Source organism: Punica granatum, chromosome 5 (genome assembly GCF_007655135.1).
Source record: "Punica granatum isolate Tunisia-2019 chromosome 5, ASM765513v2, whole genome shotgun sequence".
NCBI lineage: Eukaryota > Viridiplantae > Streptophyta > Magnoliopsida > Myrtales > Lythraceae > Punica > Punica granatum.
The window spans coordinates 10,869,586-10,887,149 of NC_045131.1; the positions used below are offsets into that span (position 1 = coordinate 10,869,586).

The 17,564-nt window shown below is 36.6% G+C and overlaps 1 protein-coding gene and 1 long non-coding RNA gene across 3 annotated transcripts; one reads left to right on the forward strand and one right to left on the reverse strand.

The window, feature by feature from the left end:
- The first annotated feature begins 4,327 nt into the window (after positions 1–4,327).
- On the forward strand, positions 4,328–6,921 carry LOC116208523. 2 transcript variants are annotated; one of them, XR_004157089.1, is made up of 5 exons: positions 4,328–5,772; positions 5,851–5,926; positions 6,012–6,212; positions 6,436–6,488; positions 6,559–6,921. It is a non-coding gene; the product is annotated as an uncharacterized LOC116208523 (long non-coding RNA). The 2 variants fall into 2 exon arrangements; XR_004157088.1 differs by lacking the exons at positions 4,328–5,772; positions 5,851–5,926; positions 6,012–6,212 and having other exon boundaries at positions 6,337–6,488.
- Positions 6,922–9,657: 2,736 nt separating this feature from the next.
- Positions 9,658–16,367, reverse strand: LOC116208518 (putative disease resistance RPP13-like protein 1). Its single transcript, XM_031542006.1, has 2 exons — positions 14,651–16,367; positions 9,658–12,713 (listed from the first exon to the last, which is right to left on the reverse strand). The coding sequence occupies exons 1-2, from the start codon at positions 16,066–16,068 to the stop codon at positions 9,737–9,739; spliced, it is 4,395 nt and encodes a 1,464-aa protein (XP_031397866.1). The 5' UTR covers positions 16,069–16,367; the 3' UTR covers positions 9,658–9,736.
- Positions 16,368–17,564: the final 1,197 nt, after the last annotated feature.

Below are 17,564 nucleotides of genomic sequence, written 5' to 3' on the forward strand. Positions count from 1 at the left end.
TTTTGAAATAACAATTTTAAAAAAATCGAAAATACCATAAAATCTGTTGTCGAACACGAGCTTTCAGGGGCTCAAAAATGAAGTGCAACAGCTTGGGAGGAGAAGATTGAGCAACTTGCTGGAAGAAGCACCAGCCTTATTGAAGGGCATGGAGCTGCTTTGCAGCGCCTCCTCGGTGTCGAACTCATCGAGCAAGTCCTCCACGTCGTAAGCCAAGTCCCTGAGGTCGTCCAGCCAAGGGGTGACCCGAGTCTCTCCACCCGTGGCTCAGTCCTCAGCATCTTCCAGCATGCTGTTAATGTCCTTAGGGTCCTCTTCCACTTGTTGATCGGGGAATGGAGCTTCTCATGCCGGGCAAAGTTGAACAGCCCGCGAGGGGCCAATCTGTCAATCAACACCTCAAGGAAAGCGCCCAACAGCCATGACCGAGCTCAGGAAGTATTCCGGTTTGTGTGTAGGAAGAAATCAAGTTATGGGGAGCAGAGGAGTAGAAGAAGCTGTTGGCAGAGTTAATTTATAGGTGAGAGGCACAAACCAATACCAATGCTTATGATTGACTCTTCCCAATTGCTTAATCTTAAGCTTGAAGATATCGCAATATGATCATGTACATGACGGATATACAGTAAAAATAGCAGCTATTTTGAGTTCGTTTTTTTATCTTAACTTTCCTTAACATAGTTATTTCTTTTTTCCCTTTGAAAATCTCATTGTCCCAGTCTTGTTCTTTATTCATCCTGTACATTTACGAGTCAGCAATGAGAGAGAACTAAGCACGGTAACTCAAAAAAGGTCTTAGAATAATTTGCATTGCTATATATATAATATAAAAAATATAATTGCCGCTTCAATCAAATATATATAGATTGTAATGGTTAGTATACATGGATTAAATATATTAAATATATAATTATTATTTTTTGACAAATTCAAATTTTAATATATTAAATATATTAAATTTTCTGTCCTGTATTCTCACGGGCCAATAGACGTACCCAAATTTTTACTTAGCTACAATACTTTTACATAGGGATAAGCATCGATGCAGGCCATGGCATTTAATGTTGGTGCAGATGCAAGTGGCAATGCCTTGGGACAGTCCAATCCGAGAATGATAGCATTTACAATGGTGTGTTCCTCTATTCATAGGTCATTTGCCAATTAGAAGGGCTTCACGCGATATAAAAAAACATGTTCATTTTTTTTACTAAAATAAAAAAACCATTTATTAAAAGCGCATAAATATCACTGTAATACATAAGGCTTTTAATTGCAAGTGTAATAAAATCAACCCTAAAAAATATTGGAATCTCCTTTCACATCATGCTTGTGTCTTGTATTCTCACGGGCCAATAGACGTATCCAAATTTTACTTAGCTACAATACTTTTACCTAGGGATAAGCATCGATGTAGGCCATGACATTTAAATGTTGGTGCAGATGAAAGGGGCAATGCCTTGGGACGGCCCAATCCGAGAATGAGAGCATTTACAATGGTGTGTCCCTCTATTCAGAGGTCATTTGCCAATTAGAAGGGCTTCGCGCGATGTCACCTCACTTGAATTCGAGAAAAAATTATCCTTTCCTTTCGCAATTGAGTGATCCGTTTTAGGATCCGTTTGTGACTCCATATGTTTTTAAAAATAAATTTATTTTCGTATTCATTAAATAATTTTATAATTATTTCTAATTATGTAATTTAATTTTGGATTAAAAATAATTTTTTATTTTCCAAAAGTTAATATTAAAAAAATATAATAAAGGTCGATTTAAGCGATTTGACCCTTATTTTCTTAAATAAACTTTCGATTTCGATAAAAAAAAATTAATTGGAAGAGCTTTACTTCTTAAGGGCTGATACAGCTCAAACTAGATTAGTTGAGACCCATTATACTTTTTGGATACTAGAGTGTATATAAAAAAAAAACATGTTCTTTTTTTCCTAAAATAAAAGAAAAAAATCATTTATTAAAGCGCATAATATCACTGTAATACATGAGGCTTTTAATCTAAATATAATCTATATACTATATATATTTGATTGAAGCGGCAATTATATTTTTTATATATATATATAGCAATGCAAATTATTCTAATACCTTTATTGGGCTATATTCTATTATAATCTAAATATAATCTATATACTATATTATCGATTTATTTTTTTATTTTCCAAAAATTAATTATGAGTTAAAAAATAATTTTCTAAAAATAAATCATTATTATGGTTTATATCGGGTTGAATGAAAATGCCATATTTATTGATTCACAAAAACATTGCATAATCTTAGACATTACATTAGAAAATACATTGCATGGTATATAGTATTGCGGAATTGAAACATTACAAGACAATAATCGATAATAAACAAACATTAAAATCGTTAAACATTTATTCAAAGCATATCATGCCGCGTTATTAGGATAAACATTCAAAGAACATCTTGTCACGTATCAACATTTCAATAATGCTAGTCTGTCCCAATTTAAGTGTCTGACCACGTTAATGAACGATCGACTTAAGAATTGTTTCCAACAAAAAGTCGATCCTAGAGGCTTTGAAAAAGAACAAAAACCGGGTAGTCACTAAAACATAATAACTAAGTGCAAATAAATTAAGTGGATTGCTAAGTTATCTACCTACTATCTTTATTTCTTGGTTATGAAGAAAGAGGCTCATAGCCTTAATACTACAAGGAAATAGTAATCTAAATAGATAGGCATACCTAGTCTCACTGGAGAATTAAATTTGAAAACTCTTAGTTAATTCCTAAGCAAAATCGTGTGTCACTGTACTATACTCCATTTCTCCTCAATTTTTTCTCTAATATTTTTAAGGGGCCAATCGCAAGATGAACATGTAATTCTCGTTACAAAAGTGCTGCTGATTCTGCCACTGTTCAAGACTTGCAAGAAGGGATCACTAACCGAAACACGAGATCCCGCTTCGATGCGTACGTTAATCGGGGATGTGAGGAAGTTATGAAAATTGAGTGAGTTGTGAATGTTTTCCCGCAGGAGCACCTGATATAAACAACGGGGTTGGTGAATTGGCGAAGGTCACCAGACAGAGCCAACTTTTGGCCACTTGTTTGATGAAAATGGCTAAATATTTGATTGGATAAGAGATATGTACGATCAGATGATCTCAGAACGCTTTATTTTTTAATGTAATATTTTCGAATTTTTGAATTTTTAAAATATTAAATTATCTTTAATTATAAAATTAACAATAAAATCTTTTGAAATAATATTTTATTTAAAAAATTGAAAATACCATAAAATATTTTGGATATTACGATAATATCTAATTGAAGGAATGCGAAATTTTTTAATGGACTTTTTAGGTTAGGTTTTTAAAATTTTTAATTTTCGAAATTATTTTTAATAAAAAATATTTCTTAAAAGATATCTTATCATTAAATCTAATTTCTTGATTTCTTTAATTCTTACAATTTATATATTATTTAATAATCTTAAATTTTTTAATATGAAAGTTAATATTTCATCCCAAAGTAAGGTACGAGGTAAGTCAGGTGACATGGATTCAGGCCATGATCGAACTCAGGAAGTACAGCTGTTTGTGTGTAGGAAGAAATCAAGTTAAGGGGAGCAGAGAAGTAGAAGAAGCTGTTGGCAGATTTAATTATATAGTTGGAGGCACAAACCAATACCAATGCATATGATTGACTCTTCCCAATTGCTTAATCTTAAGCTTGAAGATATCGCAATATGATCATGTACATGATGGATATACAGTAAAAATAGCAGCTATTTTGAGTTCGTTTTTTCTCGTAACGTTCCTTAACATAGTTGTTTCTTTTTTCCTTTGAAATTCTCATTGTCCCAGTCTTGTTCTTTATTCATCCTGTACATTTACGAGTCAGCAATGAGGGAGAACTAAGCACGGTAACTCAAAAGCCGGTCCTACTAGTGAAAAAGAAATCTTGGTTGGGCATAAAGAGGAGAAGATGCCTTTCTTGAATGAATACGGCACGGCATTCTCCTCGTCGGGATATTTCGATCTTTCTCTTCCTAAGAACTCCGTCTTTGTTTGTTATTGAAGCACATGTTCCTCTGTGAAATATGCCTTTCTTTGCTAGCTAATTGAAGAGAACATGTAAAAATATGATGATGCTATGCATTATTTTTCGACTGGGGCCAACAATTCCTTTTGTATGGAACATCTCTTTTCCCTTCTGGACAACACAGGCGCACTACTGTTTATGCTTTACGTAATTCGGAAGAAATTATAAGCTCTTTTTATTCATGTCAACTTGATTTCAGCACGACCATATTTATTATCGATTTCACCAAAAGAATTGGCCTAGCTAATTACGATATGTTTCCTCGACCGAGACCCTAACCGGGAGAAATTCTTCTATAGTGGTGGAGGGAAAGCAAAAGCATAAAAACCCCTCGTCGTTGCAGAAAGAGGTCCTCGTAGTGTTTTTGAGAGTGTATGTGTAATAGCTGAGAATGAAACGGGGCAGGTGTTTCGGTGCTAGTTTGTGCAGCAATAGACGAGATAGGTGACTGAATATGAATTCAAGCTCGTGGTGATCGGACTGCGTGTTCTTATTGAATTTCATTTAATTCTTGAGCTACGGGTGTTGAATAGGAAAGATTGAGCGGCGGCCTAAGTGATCAGTCGGAATTTTGCTTGAATCGCACCAGCTTGAAGCTTTTCGTTGCTTGTAGGAGCTCAGTTAGAGCAGCCATGCGAGTAATAGTAGCTTCTGATGCAGCTCAAGGGCTCTTTTGATACCGAAGGAAAATTGTGGTGTTTTTGAGAGTGTATGTGTAAGCTAGGTTATCGAGTAGTAGTGAGAGGTGCGAGCTAATGCTGGTTTAAGATGTGGCAGATGCTCTGATTCTGGATGAAGGTGATAGGATACTAACTAAAATATTATGTTGTTTTTGCAACTACTGTATTCTAATTATGAGGCAAAACAAAGACAAAGCTGTAAGTCAGAATTCTGTGAACCTGTAACTGCCCAAGAATCTAGAAGATGATCTCTTTTCTGTTGTTTTATTTGAAAGATCTCTTATTTTTCTTTCTATGCAATTGGTGTTGAAAATGGAATTCTTCTTGTTATATGGACTTGCCATCGATAAAAAAATTATCCATTTGGAAGTAATGAATTTCATGTGGACTTATATATCCATATCATACAGAAACTTGAATTATTTCATTGCCAACCAATAAATATGATAATAGTATCCCAACCCTGTCTTATACCCTTTGCAAACTCTTGTTCTGCCATGATCCTAGGCTGTAGATGCTTTAGAGAATGGCATGAAGTTATACCTCTTCATGTTATTCTCCTTTGGTGATCTCTGCCTGGGCTAGTACTCCCCTTGGATTCTATGTTGGAAGGAAAATAAAATGTCCAGCTTTCCGTCTTTTTTTAGATAAACACCCCCCGAGAGTCTTACCGGATCTTTTTACCTCTAAATCATTCTCTTCCTACATATAGATCATACTACCTAAATCGTTGCTGAGCATATGTGTATGTTGGCATTGGAGCTGATACATAAGTAATTCGTTCGCCGTGCTGTACATTTAATTTTTATTAGGTTTGTTTGAACACCCTGCCCATCTCCTATATATCACTTACCGGACAATTAAGTAGTGTCTATGAGTCTCATTTACTGCGACTGTTTATTGTATGTTTATGACTTAAATTGTTGTGTTCTGGTTTAGGCTAACGTCTATAGGGAAGAGAGGAATATTGTGGACCTGTATATCATACTTCTTTGATTTTCAAGGTAAGTAGCTTGTGCCTTTATTTTCTATTTTCCCTTGCCTAAATTCTGAATGTGTAAACCTTTATCCAAAATATGCAGTTTGGTATCAGAAACTATACCGCTCCATCGAGATTACCCTGCTCTGCATCCGAGAGAGAAAACACGTTATAAGAAGGTATGTCATTGATCTTTTTAAGCATTTACTTTCTGTATAAATCAAGTCGAACCACTGCTTAAAATATTTGTTAACTTCATTACAGAAATTGTTGAATGTGTTGGATGAATTAGAAGCTTTGAAGCCAGAGTTTCAACAACGAGTGGAAGAACTGAACAAAGATGATGCTGGGTTACAATTGGTTGGACTTGACAGCCAGGAAAGAAGAACTGGTTATACATCTGATACAGCTTCAGTGGATTGGTCCTCTGCTGCTGGAAATTCTTTCTCAAGCATGGATAAACGGGTAAGGACAAGAAGAAAAACAGGATCGCGATCTGATATATATGTCGTTTTTGTGTCTGAAACATTTGGAAGAACATAATTGGATTGGGGCAAGATACACAAATAGAACTTTCAGAAGTATCGAGATTGAAGGATCCTTGATGACTGATCCATGAATGCTGCTGCATTTGTAGCTTTTGATTAGTAGTTCTTATGTTCGTTTTGTTGTGTGGCCTCTTATCCAGATCATGTTACCAGAAGCAGTTGCCATCGTAATGGCGCCAACAGATACATCCAGGTATGAATTCATTGGTTTATTAACGACCATCAAACACAACCTGACGTGCCATGGCGCTTTGTTTTTGCAGCCCCCATGGAATTTTCCATCTCTCCGATCCAAGTGGTGTGAATGTGATTCGTAATTGTCAGGAACGCGGGTTTCACCCACATGAGGAGCCCTCGGATGGGAGCCCAATTTACGAGCACTGTTCCCATGTGTATATGAACTCCAAGTTGAAGTTCGAAATTGTTGATCTCCGGTAATGGCAGAGAATTTTCACCTTGTGTGGAGCGGTTGCGGAACACACTCTATGCAGGAAAGATTCGAGAACAATTTCCCTTCCCTAAGTGAGTGTAAATGTTATAATCTTGTATTTTTAACAGTACATAGAGGAAAATGAAATACAGGAACTACATCGGCTTAATTTTCATTTCGATGATGAACTTTACAAGTAGATATCACAAGCGTATAGATCTCTGTGGAGATTCATGGAATGCAGGTAGGTCGTTACTCCCAAAACCATTCAACTATCTACCTATATATGTACGCATATTAGAGCACGTGCCAGATTTAAATCTAACTTGTAAATTTTACTGACGGTTTTATTTTAAAAAAATAAATTATAATATATTGCCAATGATAATTTTTCAGAGATGTATACTTTTTTTAAATGATTTTTGAAAATATGTGTGAATAATTGACTAAGATTAAAAATGACATTGGTTCAAATCATTAAATAATGTCAAAGAAAAATAAGAAAGAGATAATGTCCATCCTTGGAGATAAAAGCGGAAGAGAGGGGAGAAATGGGGGAGAGAGGGAGAAATGGGGGAGAGAGGATGAGAGAAATAAGAATTTTCAAAGTACCTCACCATTATGAATAAAAGTACTACGATATAACTAAAAGTGCCACACTTGTCACGGTATGTCACCATATAAAATTCTTAGTATTGTATGTACAAAAAAAAATGTAAACGTACTTATTTTAAATTGTATATAAATCTAATTTATTAAAAGAGGCAAATTATTTTAGAACGAGGTCAATTTTGCCGTTAACCATATTAGATTTGTTGATGGTGGTGCCACATGGCATATGAAGTGGGCCCAAATATTTTTCTAACAAGAAAATATTTTGAATCTTTTTTTTAATAAAAACCCTAATTAGTGTTTCTGATGGAGGAAGAAATGGGGTGGCCGACAGTGGCCGCCTCGCCGGCCGACACCACCTCTTCAATTGAAATCGCTGATGACTCCACAGGGGCTGTAGTGGCCTCCGGCGAGGCCCCACAGCTCGAATTAAAAAGAAAAAAGGCTTTATTGTGAAATTGAAAGGGAGATAAAGGTTGGCAATGGGGGTCTCCTGATCGCTACCACCCCCACAATTGGTGTCATTGGCGACCCCAGTTAGGATGGTGGTCATCGGTGAGGCCCCTACTACTACCCTTCTCCATTTCCCTTTCAATTTCAACCATAATTTTTTTCTTCCAAATTCAGGCAGTCGGCCTTTGCCGACGACCGTCATTCCCCTAATTGAGGTGGTTGATGACTTCAGTAGTTGTGGATGAGTTGCAAAATTATTGATATTTGCAATTTTATGTTGCTTTGCTTGACACTTGACGCTACTCATTGTATGTCACATTATCAAACAACTCAAATCTGAAAAATTCAAAATAAAAAATAAAAGGAGACAAATTAAAAAGAAAACTACCAAGGTGGCTTGATGGCTCCGATAGCTCTTGAGCTCGGAATTATTTCTGAATTGAATGGTAAATTAATATTAAAACTACTTTTAATAAGTTAAGAATTTAAGGTTATTAAATCATTTGAACAACTTTTATAAATTAACTAAATGAAATTTACTTCAATTTATTAAGTTTAATTATAATTTTAAAATTAATGAAACTTTTCTTTTTCACATTCACTTTTTATGGTCATTTTTTTACACATACACATACACATATTTATGTGTGCGAGAGTGCGCATGCACGCATATAATCTAGTATCTACAAGTAGAAAGGAAAAATTATAAAAAAAAAAAATCATTCTTATGTACTTGTCTAATATTTCTTACATTAAAATAAAAATTTTCTTAATTTTAAAATTACATTTTTCTTAAATTCATTTTATATTTCCATTCGTTTTAGTAATAATTAATTTGAAAATTTTTTAAAGAAATTATAGTTATTTTAAAAAAATTGATTTTTGGGAAAAAAGGATTTTTTTAAATCAATTAATGGAAGTAAATAAAAAACATTAAATTTATCTTTTAATAAAAACGATTTTTTAAAAAATTTTAGATGATATGGCATGATAAAAATCCTATTTTCTCCGTTTTAGAGTTTTAAAATTTTTATGATAATTTTTAATAAAAAATTATTTTTAATTTAAAATATATTTTTTGACAATTAGAGTAAAATATAATATTTTTAATTTTCAGATAAGATATTGTTAATTACACAATATTTAATATAATAAATCGTGAATATTTAGATTTTAAAAATAAAAAGAATATTTTTTTATAAGATATTGACATAACATAGTATTTTTTTGAAAGTTAGAAGATTTTATTCTCTATAAAATAATAGAGATCTTAAACTTTTTGTTTAAGACAAAAATATAATATCTAATCACATAAATTTCAGTGTTAAAATAAGTATAAACTAATATATGTTTATATATAATATAAATGTATTTATATATATTTCTCTAGATAATATATAATAGCCCGAGTATCTCTCATATAACTAATTTTTGAATTTTAAAATTGAATGAAGTGTCTTTATTAGGTTAGGTATTGATATAATAAGATATTTTTGAAAATTTTTAGAAGATTAGCCTATACATAATATTTGATAATCTTGAATTTTTATTTAGCATAAAATTAATATCTAATCAAATCGATATTAATAGAATATCAAATATATATATATATATATATTTATACTTATATTAGTATATGATGAATAACGATATATTTTTACTTACTTTATTGGTAAAGTTCAGTAAACATCAATCGTATATATCCAATAAATATAAAATATATTTTTATTGATTTGTAAATTACGATTTATATCAATAACTATATATTTTTCATTAAGAATAACTAATAACTATATATTTTTACTTACTTTATTGTTTGAAATAAACATATATATATATATTTATATATTTTGGTCCAAATAAGCATATATATATATATATATATATTTACATATAATATATAATACAATTGATAAATCACATTCTAACCCGTGCAATGCACGGTTTTACGAGATTTCAACTAGGGGGATGCGTTCAATAAGGGGGAAATAATAATCTCGACTTCCACCACCACCACCACCGCCTTCCTTTGAGCATCTCTTCACCAGATCTTCTGTGCACCCCCTGATGTAAAGCAGACAAAGGGAGGCAGGGAGTCCTTCGCGTGGCAAAAACTTGAGCTTCGGAGACCACCAAATGGATAAGATTTGAAGAGAAGTGAGGTGGCTTTGCATCCCCCTGGATAGAGTCACCAGATTCTCTTGTTTGGAAAATGAAAGGTCAGTGAGGCTGGGAGGGAGCACGTGCCAGCCTCCTTTTCCCTGTCCCTGCTCCTCTTCTTCTTCTTCTTCTTCTTCTTCATGATTTGGTGGTGGAGGAAACGAATTCGTCCCTACGAGGCACCCTATCTTCCCAAAAATCGTCAACCTCCGTAAGGCAGCGGTTCGCTTCAAGCCCCACTTGGACATGGGCTGGTTCAGATTCTCGCAATTTGAGACAATGAGATCCTCCAGGTTAGGTGGCAGGCCCTCCTCTGGGAAGGACGCGATACCCGTACAACTATAGATCTGTAGTTTTCGCAGAGACTGGTGAGCGTGCATCTGCAGCGGAAGAGACTTGATCCCAGGGCAATTTTCAATATTAAGCTCACGCAGGCTGTCAGGAAGCTGCGGAAAGCACTCTAACTCAAGAGCGGGACAGTCCTCCACAATCAATAGGGTGAGACGGGTGAACGACCTGTGGAGGTGTGGGGTTAAGCTCTTCAACATCTTACAGCTTTCGATATGAATCTCCTCAAGGCCCACGGCTGTAGTCCCCTCTAGAGACGACCCCAATACCTCACTATATGCTATATAAATTTTCTTCAGACTCGGGACCAGCTGCTTGACATTTTCATCAGAGAAGGGAAAGGGCACGAGAGAAGGACAACTAATAATCCGTACTTCTTGAAGCTGAGGAGGAAGCTGAGACCACATTGTTGCAGTAGCACCGTTTCCTCTTCCTCCAATGCCGTTGCTGCTGCTGCTGCTGCTCCTCCTGGAGCTGGAGTCATCATCACAACAGTTGGATGACTTGGGGGCCGTTACAATCCCCTCCGGCAACGACTGCAGATTCTTGCAATTTGACACCTCTAATTTTCTCAAAGTGCCTGGGAGCTTGGCCCTTGAAAGCGATGTGAGACTCGGACAACTCACGATATGCAGTTCCACGAGACCGCACGTCATTATCCCCTGTGGTAGCTCTTCTAGATTGTCACATTCATCGAGGCGCAGATATTCAAGATGGTTACATGGAAACGTCCCGATCCTCACGAGCTGACGACAATAATTTACTGTCAGACGCTTCAGAACATGGTTGGGATCGATACCTGCTGTAACTCCGTCTTTCTCCTCCCATAAGCACATCAATTCATCGCATCTCTCTATACTTAGCTCTTCAAGTGATTTCAAGCTAGAGCTCAGAGAACCTCCTTGCAAGAAGCTGGTAAGCTCAGAAATCCTTGTGATATTAAACATGGTGAGACGCGTGACCGATGAGCTTATGCTAATTACACCTCTCAACATCCTTCCATCACAACAACTGAAGTTACCCTCTTTGAGAGATGGCAGATTGACGGTAGCAACGGGAGTCTCTAGCCGTGGACACTCGTCAATTACAAGCTCTACAAGTGCTGGAAATTGACTGGGCCACCCTCCAATGATCAACTTCGGAATTGTTCGCAGCGTCAGCTTGCAAAGCCGTGGAAATAGATTGTTCTCCTGCTCATTTCCAGTCGAGAGAGACCATTGCTCCCATGCGGACATATTAATAAAAAGCAGAGTCTCTAAAGATGGAAAAGGCTTCGCTGTGTTTCCATAAAATTCAGGTCCCACGGCACATATCGCATCCATGCGTTCAACTTCCAATTCCTTCAGCTGAGGCAGAACCCCAAGCGATGGTAGCATCTTCGTCTTTCCGCAATTACACAACCTCAAGCGTTCTAATTGAACAAATGAGGGACCTCCGATCCAAGAAGGCAACTTTGTACCTCCGTAACCATCAATCTCGAGGTTCTTTATGCTAGCATGAGGTTGAAGACAATCGAGGATCTGCATTTGACTTTCTGCATCTCTTCCACTAGCAGGGCCTTCATCCTGCCCCCACCACAAAATCAAAGAAGTCAACCCTGTCTTAGCATTCAAAGCAGCTTCCCTTGCATCTCCGACTTCTCCCACATTACACAAACCTTCAATTGTAAGCTCCTCTCGAAGGAGCTGCAGGTCTTTCAATTCTTTAAGCTTTGGTCCATCGTCACCCCCAACAATGAATTTTGGGAGTATCTCCAGCTTAACCAAACTGCCAATCCCTCTTGGCATCTTCTTTAATGATGGGGTTCCCCTAATATCGACACACCTCAGGTTAATTAGCTTGTTGATCCAACTCGGCAATTCCACCAAATACTGACAGAATTGCAGTATCAAGGCCTCTAAGTTGCATAGAGTAGACATGGAAGGAGGAAGGTACTGCATAGGACTTCCCGAAAGATTAAGATAACGTAAATGCCTCAAACTCCCAATGCAATTCGGTACTTCTTTAATTCGATAACCGCTTAAAGAAAGGACCCTTAAAATCTTCTGGTTCTGAAGGACATCATCTATCACATTGTCAGCGATATGACTAGCTAAAGGAACATTGTCTAGTGCTAGGAAGGTTCGCAATCCCCTTAGGCAATGAAATCCGTCAAACCTGCCTTCTACCTCGTAATAGTGGGGAATAAGTGACAGGTGCCGTACCTTTTCGAGACTTTTTTTCTCTCTATGCAACTGACCTTCCCCTAAACTCAAGCAGGACTCACCCGCAATTGACGCTGCTAGGTCGTTCAAGAGATCATGCATCACGAACAACGAGTTGCTTCGGCTAGATGGCTGAAAGAGTGATCTACTCAATAGTTCATCGAAATATTTCAGGCCAAGATCTCGCATGCTTCCCTCTTGATGGCCCGCACTACAAGAAAATACATTTACATGAGGAGTTATTTGTGATGATAGTCACTGATTAAGGTGGTGTTTGGTTTCATAGTAGGATTTTAAAATCAGATTTTGATTTTAATTTTGAGTGGTATAAATGGGGCCCACCCTTTGACTTTGTATGAGTTATGTTGTTTTGTTGTGGGAAAAAGTGATAAAAATGGGACCCACTCTTTGACTTTGTATGAGTTATTTTGTTTTGTAGTTGGTAGAATTAAGTTAGAATTGTGATTCTAAAATACAATTGCGAAACCAAACATGCCCTAAAACAACTCATTGACGAAATTTTAAAATTATCATAAATTAGGGATTTTATTTTTTTCCGACTAAAACAGGACTTGTCACGCGAGATTCTTGGTGCTAAAAATCTGTGTAAAAGTTGGCGCCACTATGTACTTTGGCGCCAAATACTCCACTCTCTTGTAATTATAGATAGATAAATCAAATATTTATCACTAATTATATTGTATTTTAGTGACTTGTTTATATTATCATCATTAAGAAAATGCATTTGTCACCAACAATGTGTTAGTTTAGTGGTAAATAGTTTCAATATCGTAAGGAAGAGAATAAACGTTCGAGTATCCCGGGAAGTGCACTTGTTGGGAGAGGGAATGATTTTTGACGCTCAATCTCCCGGAATATCGAGAATCATGTCTCCCACAATTTTAATCATCGAAAAAAAAGGAAATGCATTTACCTTCAAGACAAGTAATTCATTTAGAAAATTATTATCACTAAAACATAGAATTTTTTTAAATATAATTTCAGTGAAAAATTATTTGACTGTGTCCAACAATAAAGCCATAGCAATATTTAAGGGACATTGCTAATTGAAAAATGAGTAAGGGAATATGGTTACTAACTCCCTGACTCATTTTCAAACAGGGTGATGAACACCTATGACCTTAATTATAATCTAAAATTTATTATATGATGTAAAATGAGGCAAATTATCAAAAGACGGTATAATACAGTGGCAAATGTTCTCGTCTGGTAATCAAAAGGTTCTAGATTCGATATTTAGTGGGACTACGCGTATTACTTTATTAGATATTATGATTTCTATTTAGTTGTACTAGCTCGTGGATCTCTTTTGTAATAAAAAAAAATTAAAATGGGCCGACTACTAATGGAACCGAGATTATTTACTTATTATTTTTTTGTATGTACATGTCACTGTAAAAGAACGGGGACAATTAAAAGCGTCAAGCGGGCTATTTACATGGCATATCTTTAAAAAGCCTAGAAAAAGGTCTTCAAAAAAAAAAATTCAACTTTTTGATTTCCGAAAGTGCAACTGAAAGAGGGAAACTCTCTTTAAGTCAAACTTTATTACTCAATTTTGGTTTCAGCTCGGCTGGTAATTGTCAAGGCTATTGTTAAAAGTGTAGACATTTGGTCCGCCATGAGGAACCCGACCCCATCGATCCGACCCATACTTGGACCCAACTCTCTCTTACGGATTGAATGTGGGTTGACCGACATTCATGTACGGTTACAAAAATTAATCTCTTCTTACTCCTGGCATTAATCCCTTGCTGTTAACCCCAAGTAAAGTAATATGGGATTTATGGCAGTACATACATATTGCCACAGTGGGTGTACTGCGAATGTATGTATGGTGATATCCTGCCATTTACAACGGATATACGTGAGAGAGTCTAGAGATAAAAACTAGTGTAAGTTGTGCTCCTATTTTCATAAATTTTCTGAAACAAGAATAATTTAGAACATAATCTTTTATTATGAACACTTGTATTATATATATGTTCAAGATTGAAAACTTTCGAAATCGTTTCACTTCGCTATCCGCATTATAGGTATAGGTGGGCCGTCTTTCATGTGATAGGGGGGAGAGAGAGAGAGAGAGAGAGAGAGAGAGAGAGAGTTAGTGAGTGAGTAGCAAAATACCTCTTTTTTTGTGGTGTCAAAAGACCCTCGGCCATCCACAATGATATCAAGTCGTGCTTATCGAATTCGTAGTCCTTGGGGAAAACAGCGCAATACGCAAAGCATCGCTTGTAGATCGAGGGAAGATAGAAGTAGCTGAGCTTCAAAGCCTGAGGAACGCCATTAGTCTCTTCCGGAAGATCCCATATCTTACTCTCTGCTATGGCTGTCCAGTCTTTGAGTTCATACTTTGATCTGAGCACACCCCCAACAGTCTTTGCTGCTAGAGGCAAGCCTGCACATTTCGCAGCAATCTTCTCGCCCGCAGGCTTCAGATCAGGGTGATTATCGAAGTTGAACGCACCAAGTGCATGGTAAGCCAGTAAAGCCTCACAATCATCGGGGGACAGCATACCCAATGTGTACGCTGGGCCAGTCCTGCTCTTCATTTTGGATGCAACGGACAGATTTCGAGTTGTGACGATGATCTTACTCCCTTTCGCTCCGCCGGACTCAAACGGTCTTCGAAGGAGAGTCCACCTCTCATAGTTTTCATTCCACACGTCGTCCAAAACAATCAGGAATTTCTTTCCCGAGAGGTGCCTCTGCAGTTCAACTTGGAGGGCATTCAAATCCTTCCCCTCGTGAGCAGAAGCTCCACCCACCGACTGCAAGATCGTCTTTGTTACGGCAAGCATATCGAACTCATCGGAGACACAGGCCCAAGCTCTCACATGGAAGGATCCTGTCACCTTCTCATCATTATAGACCAACTGAGCGAGAGTCGTCTTGCCTAACCCTCCCATCCCGACGATGGGAATCACCGAGAGATCCTCACTTTCATCCATCACCAAATTCAGGATAGCCTCTCTGTCATCGTCCCTCCCCACAGTGAAGAGCTCCACCAAAGAAGTGCTGTCAAATCTTCTGTCGTGGACAGTTACGTAAGTCCTCCTTCCGCCGCCTTCCCTCAGTCCGAGAGTTTCCTTATGGCTTATGATCTCACTCAATCTGCCATCAATCTCTTCCACCTTCGATCTCATCTTGTCGTTGAACAAGAGTCTTCTGGGGCTCAGACTATGAGTGATACATCCAGGGAGCAGAAGATTGCGCAGCTTGCTTGATGAAGCACCGGTCATATCGGAGAGCAGGAAGCTGCTGCTGTGCAGGGCTTCCTCAGTGGCGAACTCATCTAGCAGGTCATCCACGTCGTAAGCCAAGTCCTTGAGGTCGTCCAGCCAAGGGTTGATCACTCGGCTCTCTCCAACCATGGCCCGGTACTCGGCATCTTCCAGTACGATGTTAATGTCCTGCAGGTTCCTCTCCCACCCCTTGAGCCGAGAACGGAGCTTCTTCCGCCGGGCAAAATTGAGCAGCTCACGAGAGGCCAATCTGTCGAACAACACTTGAAGGAAAGCGCCCAACAGCACCTCAGCCATGATCAAATTCAGCTCAGTAAATTATGTATGTGTATAAGCAGCAAATCGAGTAATGAAGAATGAATTCAAAGAGCAGGACAAGAAGCAGAGGAAAGAAACTTTAGCCGATGGCCCCATCTCTCTCATTCATACAGCAAGAAGACAAAGACCAAGACTTTTGCCCACTGCCAATGGAAAAAAATGGCCTCTTGTTTGATGAAAAGTCCAAATAGAATAAGACCACTTGTTCAGCTCAGTATATTATGCGGCTAAATGCCAAATAAAAAGTAGGCCACTTGTTCGACAAAAGATGCTTAATATACATAGCAAGAAGACAAAGATGAATAAGAGCTGTCGGGGCGATGTGCCTTTGGCCACTTGTTCGATGAAAATGGCTAAATATATAAGCAACATAAGAGGTAGATTACGTAAAATGATGTCATAACGTTTCGCATCTAAATGTAATTTTTTCGAAATTTTAAATTTTTAAAATTTAAAATTATCTATATTTATAAAATTAACAATAAAATTTATGAAATAATATTTTATTAAAAAATCGAAAGTATAATCTTTAAGATATTATAGTGATCTCCATTCGAAGATAATGTGAAATTTCTTAATCGACTTTTTAGGTTTTTAAAATTTTAAATTTTCGAAATTATTTTTAATAAAAATATTTTTTTAAAGATATCTCATCATTAAATCTGATTTCTTGATATTTTTAATTCTTATAATTTATATATTATTTAATAATTTTAAATTTTTTAATATGAAAGTTAATATTTCATCCCAAAGTAAAATACGAGGTAGGCTCAGCCATATGACCTCAATGCGCTCCATTTATGAATGTAATTTTCTCCCTTTTTTTAGTTTTTAAAATTTTAAATTATCTTTGATTATAAAATTAATAACAAAACATTTTGAAATAATATTTTTATTAAAATATTAGGGTGTGTTTGTTTTATAAACAATGTTCAACTCAATTCCACTTATCTTCAATTCAACATTACAATCATTACTCTTTTTATTTTTTAAATATTTTTAACCATTCAATTTAATTTTTAATATTAAATTCTCTTAACTATTCATTACTTTTTCACAATTCAACAACACTATCATTACTTAATCATTATTTTCTCTCAATTATTTATTACTTTTTCACACTTTTTCTCATAATTCAACAATACAATCATTACAAATCAATTAAAATCAAAACTCAACTCAACTTAACTCTCAATCCAAACGCACTCTTAATGTCCTATGGGTCCTCTTCCACTTGTTGATCGAGGAATGGAGCTTCTCATGCCGGGCAAAGTTGAACAGCCCGCGAGGGGGCCAATCTGTCAATCAACACCTGAAGGAAAGCGCCCAACAGCAGCTCGGCCATGATCGAGCTCAGGCAGTATACCTGTTAGTGTGTAGGAAGAAATCAAGTTATGGGGAGCAGAGAAGTAGAAGAAGCTGTTGGCAGAGTTAATTTATAGGTGAGAGGCGCAAACCAATACCAATGCTTATGA

Coding starts and splice junctions, on each gene's coding strand:
- LOC116208518 (XM_031542006.1), bottom strand. CDS start 16,068: ATGGCTGAGGTGCTGTTGGGCGCTTTCCTTCAAGTGTTGTTCGACAGA. Junction 12,714..14,650: donor TTGACACCACAAAAAAAGAG/GTATTTTGCTAC, acceptor ATTTTCTTGTAG/TGCGGGCCATCAAGAGGGAA.